The sequence below is a fragment of the Oreochromis aureus genome, linkage group 4, assembly GCF_013358895.1.
Source record: "Oreochromis aureus strain Israel breed Guangdong linkage group 4, ZZ_aureus, whole genome shotgun sequence".
Classification (NCBI taxonomy): Eukaryota; Metazoa; Chordata; class Actinopteri; order Cichliformes; family Cichlidae; genus Oreochromis; species Oreochromis aureus.
In genome coordinates, this window is record NC_052945.1 from 3,009,178 (window position 1) to 3,020,634 (window position 11,457).

Below are 11,457 nucleotides of genomic sequence, written 5' to 3' on the forward strand. Positions count from 1 at the left end.
CACAGCAAGAAAAGAGCGGGAAGATTCAAGGCCACAGCAGCAGATCTGACTGAAAGCTTCTCAGATATCAGCAGATATCACAGGTTCCTAAATGAAAATGACCTTTTATTCATCTCACCGAGCTGCTGAAGCTGGCATAAAGGGAAGATTCAATTCAATAAGAACTGCAGCTGGACTTGAACCTTGAGCCTCAGTGTTAAAATCCACTGACAGACAGAACCAGCTGAGCTCTCCAGCAGCTCTGATGGATCAGAAATTTACTCTGAGGTTACAAAACATGCATACGAACAAAACAGACAAAACCTCCTTAAAACAAAAGTATACATGATTTTAATTCAGAAAACTCTTACACAGAAGATCTTTAAAGCACAAGATTACCTGCTGGAGAAGTGGGTTGTCTGGAGGTTTGATCTCATGATACAGAGGGGAGCCACAGGAATGGCAACCTTTAATTTTGACCTTAAAAGTAGAAAAACACATTTGCTGGACTTGAATCCTGAACCTTTTAGCTAAAATATGATGAGACCATAATCAGAGCTCTCCAGCATCTCTGATGATGATGATGTCCAAAGACCCTCCAAACTAAAAGGAAAAGGAAAACACACAGAGAGCAACAGAAACTGTATAAAAAGGTTAAGAAAAGCCCCAGAAAAAAAACACACTCTGGTTCAAAATGAAGGTAAGTTCCAATTAATACAAAACATTACATTTAAATAAAAAAATGTTCACTAATAAAAATATACAACAATTTAAAAGAAGTGTGTAATATGTCATGTATGTTTTACACACATGCACTTAGCTCTCTGTAGCTTTAAAAAAGGTAGACTATGCTCAAACCTACAGATAAACTTCACTACCCAGAGGCTCTGGCGAGAGACGGTCGCGCAGGATTATGGGTAAACAGGAAGTAAACAAATACACGTGTAAGATGGCGCTTTCAGAGCAGTCCTCAGTGCAGGGTTCAGTTAGAGAGGTTTTAAAGGAGTTCCAAGTGTCGTTTTTCGCTATGAGTCTGCTCCCTTCGTTTCCCTGGACTGTGAGTATGAGACTGACCGAACTTCATTCAGAAATCTGCGCATTAGAGCACCAAAGCTGGCCACAAACCCGCTGCCTGTAAAACATGAGTAAAGCAATGAAATCAGTCAGGGGACCCCCCTGAATAATTCGGCTTTGGTCTCGGTTCATAAAGATAATTCTTTCTTTTGATTTTTTTTATGTTTGCAAATTGGCCACGGGCTCTCTGAGCCTGGTTCTGCCGGAGATTTCTTCCCTTTAAAGGACATTTTTTCCTTTCCACTGTCGCCCAGTGCTTGCTCATAGGGGGTCGTCTGATTGTTGGGGTTATTGTAGGGTCTGCCTTACAATATTAAGCTCCTTGAGGCGTGTGTTTTGTGATTTGGCTCTATGTGAATGACTTGAATTGAACTTAAAATGTGACTTAAACCTCTGTAATGTCCTCTGTATAACTTTTATCTGCTTACAGTTTGTAGAAAAAGACCTTCAGCGCAGCGGGTCATCAGCGCTCATTTCACAGGTGCTGAAACAGGTGAGTGTTCCTCCATCGTGCTGTAATCCTAAAACAGCTCAGCTTCGTCAGTGTAATGAACAGTCACGTGTTTTTACAGACGTGTCTTCATCCCCTGTGCCGGAAGTTTGCACCTTCAGTCAGATACAGGAGGCTGTTTCTCTCCGAGCTCATCAGACGGGTAAGGAGAGGTTAACTCTCAGATTATTAGTTGAGTTTTTTTTCCCTCTGGACAGAAAGATGTTGAAATACTCGATCACAGAGTAAAACCCGGCTGTGTGCTTCCTGGTTTCTTCCTCCACAGCTGGAAGCTTCAGGCTGTGAACCTCTGGATGAGCTGTATGATGCTCTGGCTGAGGTGGTGGGCACTGAGGAGACCACGGAGTGCTACAAGAACTACCTGCTGGTACCGCACACAGGAAAACCCTCAGCGTCACTGTCACCTTTATATCAAATTATTTGTTTTGTGCCATAAAAATATCAAGATCTAATTTTTGGTCTGAATCGCCCGGCCCTACTTTTGCCAGCTGTTGCTTGCTGGAGTCTTAATTTGAAGTGCAGTGATGTTTGTGTCCCGCAGCCTGCTGGTGGCGCTGTGAGCTTGATGGAGAACATTGCTCTGATCTCAGAGGGGACCACCGGGCTGGTGACGTGGGAGGCGGCTCTTTACCTGGCGGAGTGGGCTCTGGAGAACCAGCAGGTCTTTGCTGGCAGGTAAGCTGAAGGATCTGCAGGTCGTCGCCCTGCAGGTGGAGCCTCTGCAGCTTTTAAATTTGCTCCTCCTCCTTCAGGACGGTGCTGGAGCTGGGCAGCGGCGCGGGGTTGACGGGTATCGCTGTCTGTCGGTCGTGCAGCCCAAAGCGATTCATCTTCAGCGACAGTCACTGCAGAGTGCTGCAGAAACTCAGAGACAACGTCCAGCTGAACGGGCTGAGCGAGCAGACGACCCCAGCGGTCAGCGTGGAGAAGCTGGACTGGACGGCAACCTCAGAGGAAGAGCTGAGGGAGATCGGGGCTGACGTCATCATCGCCGCAGGTCAGATTTATGGAGCGAGATGGCGTGGACACACATTCACACACCTCAGTCTGTTCCGGCTTTTATGGAGCTCTTGACACTCTGCTTTCTCAGATTCCTGTTGTTTGTTTGTCGTGGTGCAGACGTGGTGTACGACCCTGACATCGCAGGAAGTCTGGCGAAGCTGCTGTCCATTCTCATGAGGTGTTCGTCTGCTGAGGTTCTCCCTCAGGTCTTCGTCTGCTCCACGATAAGGAACCTGGAGACGTACGGCGGCTTCAAACAGCAGCTTGGTAAGACAACGTTGAGGAGGAGGAGGCTGTGCTGAAGATAGTTCAGATTAATTCAGACTTAAAGCTGATCAGAGTCTGGTTTACTTAAACCTAACGTTCTGCTGTGCCTCTTTGGCTCATGCTAACGTCACATTATCGACCTCACGCTCGAGTCTGGCGGCTGAGTTTCATCAGCGTCACACACAAAAACGTGTTTGCTGCCTGAAATGAACAGTAAACATATCACACGGGGAAAAATACTGTGGTTTGCTGTAGTAAGTAGTTCTTTAACCAGCTGTGCACAGTGTCCACAATTCATGAAAGAAAATGAAGCAAAAAGAAACTGTGACAGCTCACAGTAAACACTCAGACGTTCCAGTGTGGACAAAACGAGCCTGCAGAGAGAAATCTGGCCAGATTTGATCCTGGATACTTCCTGGTTACAGTGGGAATAAATAATAATAGTTGTTTTTGAGGCGTGCTTGGGGAACTATGAAGATGATTTTATACAGAGTGCAGGACCTTGGTTTGTATAAAGCATCTTGAATGAAGTCATTGTTTATTTGTTTGTTTTGGCAGAAACTGAAGGAGTCGGCCATGAAGTGATCCCAGGACCCGTCAACCATGTGTTTCCTTATAACAGACAGTCGGCTATAGAGCTCATCAAACTGTGCAGATGACACGAGGGGAGCATGATAAAGATTTTATTTACAAATGTACATCTCCATCGTCATGACAACTTCCTTTGTACATTCAAGTGAAGAAGGAAAAACGTCAGGAATAAAAAGAAGACCTCAGAAGACTTCGGTCTTTTCACCCGCTGATCCATTTAAATTTTAAATGTACATTTATCATAAAACACCCAAGCAAACAGTTTTGGTCCTTTGCGCTTTCACTCTGCTGTAACTGGTGCTCATATCATCCAGGCATTCACTGGATACTGGACTCAAAGGCTGGGCCTACTTTATTCCATGAAAAGTGCTCACCCGGCACACGAGAAAAAAAGGCTTGTTTCCATGGTGATGTCTACTGCACGTGCCCAGTAGGGCTTACAAAGCGAGACTTCCATGAATAAAAGAAATGGTTTTAAAACAGCAGCACTGTCTAGCTCTCTAAATACAGCCAAGGTTATCTCGGAGCAGTGATTAGAGGAAGGACGTTCTGGTCCCAGTTGTCATCCCAGCGCTGTCCCCTGCTGGCGCGGAGGTTCCTCCTGAAGGTTCCCAGTTTGCCGTCTGAACTGGGAAAATCTGACAGGAGAGCCTGGAAACATAAACGTTCAGCATTTATGAGAAGGTTCAATTTCTGAAAGGTGGTGACTCCTAATCAGAGACTGTAAGTAAAAGATGGAAATAACTGCTGCTATATCACTTGTTTCTTATTTGGGCTCTGAAGCCTCATTCTGAGCGTGTCGATCACCCCGTTTGGTTTTTTTGAGGCTAGAAGAGAGAAGGTGGAGTGCTAAGGTATCAGCTAATGCTAGCTAGCTACCATGCTATATAAATAATTAGCTATTAACTATTAAAATCCTAGAATTTCACTCACAAAACTGTGGCTCAGATTTCTTGGACAGTCTGTTAGTACAGTCGCCTCACAGCAGCCATGTTATTGGTCACATGATGTTATTAAAAATGCTCCAACAGCACAAACACGGTCCAGAGGTCCAGTTCAGGGACTCCAGTTAGCTGAGGTGAAGCCCAGCAGACAGCTAGCAGCTACAGCCGCCTGTGTCACCCTCTCATCACAGATATGGCCACTTTACTCACACTTCAGAACCCACAAAACCATCTTTTATATACAGTCTATTCTTAAATCAATCGTGTTCACTTTCAGAGAAGCATAACTGTTGGTAGATATCAGAGTTCATATGAGGTTCTGCCTGAATCTTTCTCCTGATCATGTGACTGGTTTACAGGCGTCTCTCACCTTCAGCTGCTCGGCGAGCTCTGCAGAGTCTTTGAAGATCAGCCCGTTCTCCTCGTGCTTCACCAGCTCATCCAAACTGGTGAAAAAGAGACCGCAGAGTCAGATTTAGGAAGCACAGTCTCAGAGAGGGAGGTATTTACAGAGGTCACTGATGAGCATTTTCCTTTGCAGCCAGAGGAGTCGCCCCCTCCTGGCTACTAGAAAGCATGCAGGGTTAAGAGGTCAGCTCACCAGTTGAAGTGGATGGCGCAGACGGGGAGGCAGCAGCCAAACATGTCCACCACCTTCATGGGCAGATCCAGACCGCTGGACGACTTGTGGAGACAAACACCCAGATCTGCTGAGCCTGGACGACAGAGAAGAAAACTCCTCCAACGACCTGCTAAACCTTTGTGCGCAAACACGAGTGAGACTAAACTGGTCGAACAGACAAAATAAATACTAAAATACCTAAAAGCAGAGGGTAATCTTCAGCCTCCAGCCAGGGGGTGCAGATCTTCACGTGCTCCAGGTGCAGGGAGTCGATGAGCTTCATGTAGTGTTCCTTCTGAGGACCCTTACCTGCACAAACGCACAAAAACACACAGAGTGAGCGGAAACGTTTTCTGAATAAAGGAAAACTCAAAATTACTGGAGGTTCTATCTGTAAGGAGCGAGCTGGACTACCTGTGATCACGCAGAGTAAAGGTGGTAAGGAAGCTCCTCCCTTTATGAAACCTTCGTACTCTGGTGGGAACAAACAGGCGACAGGTGAGGAAACACGTTTCATGGATTTTTTTAAACTTCGCTTTCTGAAACAGCAGGTCGCACCTTCGAGGGCCGTCAGCAGGATGGAGAAATCTTCGTCCTCTGCAGAGAAAAAAAATATCCTGAATCAGTGTTTGCAGCTGAAGGTGCAAAATAAATAAAGTGAAACTGGCTGAATTTGGAAAATTTTACATTCTGTTTGCAACAGAAGCTGCAAACAGAAACCTTCAGTGAGCGTCCTCGCACATCCCGATATTCCCCGCATCGTGTTTACGTCAATGACGAGGAACGCCGGGAGTTTAATTCCCTTTTCCCAAGAAAAAAACTCAAATTTCATCTTTGACAGCAGGATTTATTAATATTACCTTTATTTTCACACTGAGATCTCTTTACCCCGAGATTCACAGCAGGACTTAAAGTTAAACCGTCGCTCCCAAAATCCTTTCCTGTAAATCCTGAACAGGCCGAGGACGCCGCTGGAGCGGAGGTCACGACCTCCAAACAGTAACTTCTGTTTTGTTTCTATAAATTCAGACGATTTATTCCTGATCATTAAAATATGATTAAAGACCCTGCAGTGAAGCTGCCTGTGTGTGTGAGCCGCTGAAGGAAAGTAAAAGGTTACGAAATTAAAAACAAAAGAATATTTGAACTCCTGAGATGAACGACGTCATCGGAAATGTTCGAACAGCAAACGCAAAACAAAAAATTGGTTTCCAATCAGAAAACACCAAGAGCCAGCCGTGGTTTTCGTTCTTAAATCGGGAGAAGCGTCTCTTTCTCCGACCTGTCCAGCTGGTGCTGCTGAGCAGCAGCGCCGGTCGCTCCGCCCTCAAGGTCACGGTGCTGTCAGCGAGGTCACGAACTGAGAAGATGGTCCTCTCCGCCTCCTCAGACCTGAGAGAGTAGGTAGGTGAGCACTGTAAGGTCTGATGTGTTTTTCTCTATAAAAATAAAATCCATATTTTTCTGTTCATGCCATGAACAACCGAGAAAAAGCCGACAGGAAAACTCTGCAGCTCTACGATTACACACACGTAAAACCCCAAAACAGGAAGTTTTGGGGTTTTGTGGGCGATCGACAGTTTCTCACAAGAACCGCCCCCCGACAGCGTCATCACTCACCCCATGTGTCTGAACTGAGGATAAACGGCGGCGAGCCTCACGAAGAGCTCGTGCTGCAGCCTCAGCGGAGTCTCTCTGAAGACGGAGGCCGGCCGGTCGTACAGAGTCGTCGCCCTGCAAACGTCAAGCCAACAGTAAAATGTCGTGCTGCGATCCAGAGTGAGAGCAGCGTCACTGCGATTAGTTTACTGGTTTCTATTAACTGCATTAAAAACTCGGCCCTGCAGTGAAACACAAACATGAACATCAGGAGCTTCACAGAGGAGGAATCACCGGACGGTCCCACAGCAGAGCAGGAAACATGTACGAGTTACATGAACATGTTGTCCCCAGACCTGGAGCAGCATCTCCTTTAACTCTGCTCCTTCTGTCTCTCCTCAGGTGTCACAAACATCACGACCTCCAGAGGCCGCTAGTGAGACATCTGGCCTTTGTTTCAGTCTGTGTATTTTCTTCATCAACTTTATTGTAAAGTAACACGTCTGCATGTTTTTATTGGTGTGTTGTGAGAATTCAATCTCAAATTTCAAAAATCAGTCAGATTTTCTGCCCGTGAATGAAAAACAGGCATGCAGACAATAGAAAGAGGAAGTCATACTTGATGCTCCAGTTTTTCTGCAAGTCGTCCTTCATGGCGTTGGTGACGCACAGGTTGTGAGATGCCAGAGGACCGAAGAAGTGTTCGTACCTGAAAGACGAGAATGAAAACGCTCGTCAGAGACGACAGAGACAGAAACGCCTCGGATCAGGATTTAAGTTCGGCTCAAGTTAACATGAAGTATTTTGATCACGGTCCTGAGGATCTGGGCACCAAAAAGCCTGCAGAGCGCCACCTTCAGCCTCTCAGCGGTACTCACCACTTTGCTAGTCGGACCACGGGGTGCGCCGGGCCGTGGCTCAGCGCCATGATGGTGTAGCCGTAGTTGTGCCAGTCGATGATGAATCTGCTGCCACGCAGCAAACACACGAACCAGGTCACTGCGATGCTGGGCAGCCCAGGAGGATTCTGGGAAACAAAGGCAGTCGTTGATGTTAACAGAGTGACGTCTGCAAGGAATCAAAGTATTTATAACGGAAGACTTCTTTATCGTGCCTGCTTTGGACTCTTTCATCAGGATTTTCCTCTAAAAAAAAAGTTCATTTAACTCTCAAAATAAACTTTTTTTAGTCAAAATGAGGATTTTTGTGTTAATTTAAACAAATAAAAAAGAAGAATAGATGAACTAGTGTGACAAAGTTTATGTCTGTACGTGAGTTATTGTTGCCCCTCTGAGAGTCACACAGGTAACACACCTGCATCAGAACATGCTCCTGCAGCTCCATCGTCAGCAGGACACGCAGCAGCTGCAGGGACTGAACCATCACCTTCGTCACATACGTGACCACTTTTGGTCCAACTGCAAAACAGGAAACGGATTCCTTAAAAAACAAACGGTAAAAAAACCACATCCTGTTTCTTTGTTTTTTAAGCGCAGATGTAAATGTACCTCGGACACCTTTCACCTCTGCGATGGGCACTATGGTGATCTTCTCCTCACTCAGCACGTCTCCATGAGGTTTGGTTTCTGGAAAACAATCACAGCAAAAATCCTTCACTTTCACAGCCGACACGGGAATTTTCCAGACACGATGAAATAACTTCCTGATTGTTTTTAGTCCAAAGTTCACATTTCATTTTTTGTTTCTCAGAATGACCGACTGTTTGTCTGAAACTCTTTTGGTTTTGTAGAAATAAAAGGTATTTTTTTTCTATCAGATCATGTGTATATTTATAACGCACAGCTGAAATTAACTCGGCTCAATTGCTGCACCGAGTTTAGGTTTTAGTTTTAGAAATTTTAATAGAGTACATGATATTACTTCTTTAAAACACTACATCTCGGATCACTTACAGCGACCTGTTTTGTGTCTCTGGCAGAATTTTGAGGTGTTTTCTGTCTGTGGTCATTTTGCATTCTGTTTTTTTTTTTTTGCATATACTTTACAGTCACGTCTTTTTCTTTATCTAAAGTTTGTTTTATCTCGACCCGCTGAAAGCACCAGTTTTATATTTGGATCAAATATTCTTTTCTTTAAATTTTTGATTTGTAACAACATGTAAACACTGCTTCTTTAAAATACTACTCCTTATAAATCCTACAGACAGAGCGCTGCAGTATTGATGGAGGTGTAGAAGTTGCAGCACATGTTTCAGGAGCAAATGCTGTTTAAAATAAACTCACACTCATCAAGCGGCACAGTGAACCACCTCACTATACAGCTTCAACAGCTCCAATTAGATGTGGATGCTTCAGTGTTTGTTTCCCCCAAAATTCCAAACATTAGGTGAGGTATGGACCTCCTCTGCCACTCCAGCCCTCCTTCACTACATCCATAAATATCCTCAGAGGTCTTCCTCTTCTCCTCCTGGCTGGCAGCTCCATCTTCATCATCCTTTGTCAGTATATCTGCCCTCCCTCCTCTGCACACCGCAGCCTCTCTGACTCTGAGATGTCCCTCTGATGGACTCATTTCTAATCCTTGTCTCCACCCACGCCGCCCTGCCTGCACGTTCTTCTTCACCTCCTCTTGTGCACTGTTTGGATGACTGACCCCAGGTATTTAAACTCATCCACCTGCACTGGCTTCTCTCCTCCCATGTCCACCTGTCAACATGTCTCTCTCTCACTCACACACACACACACACATGTATTCTGTCCTGATTGTACCAACTTTCATTGTTCTTCTCTCCAGATCATACCTCCACCTGCTCCCTACTCACACTACAAATCACAGTGTCACCTGCAAACAGAGTCCACAGAGACTCCTGCCTAACCCCATCTGTCTGCTGACCAGAGTGGGCTCAGGGTCGATCCCTGATGTAGTCTGACCTCCACCTTAAACCCACCTCCCCACTGTCTCTCTGTCCTCATACTACAGCTTGTTAATTTAACGCTGGTATCGGCAAATACCTGAACATGTCGGTACGAGAAGTGAAAGAAGCTGACTGTTTGATCTCAGCGGCAGGTGGAAAACAGGTGAATGAATGTGTAACAGGAAGCTTCAGTCTCACCTGAAAACCCCACGAAGGTCACATGGTACCCGTGTTTACTCAGGGATAAAGCGTGATACTGCATCCGAGGACTGCGCCCGATGTCCCCCAGCACCAGCACGCAGACCCGCCGGGAGGTCCCCTCGTCCCGCCGCCGCAGGCTGCGGCCCCACAGCGGCAGCAGCGCGACAGCGATCGCCAGAGACACCGCGGGCCACCGCACAGCCGAGTGTGCCGCAAAAAGTCCCGCTAAAAGCGCCAAAACCAGCAGGGAAACTGCCAGGAGAGCCCTGCAGGAGCTGCGCGGCGCCATGTTTGTTTGAGATTTGTGATGACGCGGCTCATCACAAATGGGCGGGGCTTGATATTTAAAGGAACCGCGCATCATATTGTGACGCGTTCATGTGCAAACCAGCAACTTTCACTCTTAGTTGTCAAAGCATGTGTTAACTTCTATTGTTATCAAAAGATTATATTAAAAAAATCACAAAGAAAAAATTTAAAAGTAGGGCTTTGGTAGCACATGTACATTTTATTTTTTTTTAAAAGAAAAATCTCAGAAACATCTTTTCACACACATTTTGGAACAAAGAATAAAAAGTTTGCCTGAGCAGATTTTTGTGAATATATTTGCACAATTAAACATTCGTTCTGAAGTTTTGTGGTTTTCAAATGTGAAAATCTAATTTGTATTAACCAATCTCCCTTTAGTTTCTATTCTTCATTTAGAAACAGAAGGATATAATATATACACATCACAATCACAACAGGATTCAGGATTATACTTCACTGTCATTACATATGTATAAATACAATGTAACGAAATACAGTTTGCATCTAATCAGAAGTGCAAGAGCAGTAAGTGCAATACTTTCTTAATCCCTGAGGAAATTATATTATACACATATACATGTATAAGAATGCGTGACATCAATATGTAATATATGTATGCCTTCCAGAAAATATATTCATAAAATTTATGCATTATTATATTATAAACAATATTGTTTAAAAAAAATCTAAATAATAACATATACATATTCATCAATTTGTAAATGAGCCTGAAAATTGTACTAGTGCTGTCCACACTGTATTTTCTAATGAAATAGTCTGACTTCATGTATTGAAAATAAAATCCTGGAATTGCCCTGCACACATAAACAAAAACAAACAAACAGAAACAAAAGAACCAAAAAATTAAACATTACTGAAATAAGAAAACTGCCTTCATATTTCTAATTTTTCTTTGTACGTTGTATTTACAAAAACATTTACACTGTAAGGAAATTATTGACAAATTATTTTACGTATTGTTACTTCGTCCGCTTAATAATTTTAAAATCAGACTGATCTTCTATACTAACCTTTTGTGGTCAAATATTGTGGCGCCCTGCGCTGCCCCACTGGAAAATCCTGCATAAAGTTCACCTCACTGTGGGAAACTGCAAGGAAATATATTATTTATTCTGTGTACATTTTCCACTTTTTGAAGAGCTTTTGTTTTTCATGCGTTGCATCTTTCAGGCCACGAACTGACTTTTTTTTTTTTTAATGTAATTTTGTTTTTTGGATTCGGTTAAATAAATGTGTAAATGTTTTCACTGCACATCACTTTAAATCCTCTTAGGAGGTAAGGTGAGGTTTTCTTGCTGTATTATTTTCATTCTAATAATAATTCAAATTAAAGGCAATAAAAATAAAATGTAATTTCGTGATGATCGCCCCTCTGACGTCATGGATACCCCCCCCCCCATGCTGAGCCCTTGACTTTCCTCCCCCCGTGTTAAAGCGGATACAGGCTGTCCTCCTCCGCCTC

At 44.2% G+C, this 11,457-nt stretch overlaps 2 protein-coding genes across 3 annotated transcripts; one reads left to right on the plus strand and one right to left on the minus strand.

Moving 5' to 3' along the window:
* The first annotated feature begins 898 nt into the window (after window positions 1–898).
* eef2kmt (eukaryotic elongation factor 2 lysine methyltransferase) lies at window positions 899–3,909 on the plus strand. 2 transcript variants are annotated; one of them, XR_005612958.1, is made up of 8 exons: window positions 899–1,036; window positions 1,484–1,546; window positions 1,626–1,706; window positions 1,830–1,931; window positions 2,106–2,239; window positions 2,317–2,561; window positions 2,655–2,833; window positions 3,392–3,909. XR_005612958.1 is itself a non-coding variant. In XM_031732245.2 (8 exons), the coding sequence occupies exons 1-8, from the start codon at window positions 929–931 to the stop codon at window positions 3,490–3,492; spliced, it is 984 nt and encodes a 327-aa protein (XP_031588105.1). In that variant the 5' UTR covers window positions 899–928; the 3' UTR covers window positions 3,493–3,909. The 2 variants fall into 2 exon arrangements, 1 of the variants encoding a protein (XP_031588105.1); XM_031732245.2 differs by having other exon boundaries at window positions 2,684–2,833.
* Window positions 3,501–9,993, minus strand: alg1 (ALG1 chitobiosyldiphosphodolichol beta-mannosyltransferase). Its single transcript, XM_031732243.2, has 13 exons — window positions 9,663–9,993; window positions 8,098–8,175; window positions 7,904–8,007; window positions 7,468–7,616; window positions 7,209–7,298; window positions 6,611–6,724; window positions 6,273–6,382; window positions 5,549–5,587; window positions 5,405–5,464; window positions 5,189–5,299; window positions 4,970–5,084; window positions 4,739–4,814; window positions 3,501–4,075 (listed from the first exon to the last, which is right to left on the minus strand). The coding sequence occupies exons 1-13, from the start codon at window positions 9,952–9,954 to the stop codon at window positions 3,941–3,943; spliced, it is 1,473 nt and encodes a 490-aa protein (XP_031588103.1). The 5' UTR covers window positions 9,955–9,993; the 3' UTR covers window positions 3,501–3,940.
* Between the last annotated feature and the right edge of the window lie 1,464 nt (window positions 9,994–11,457).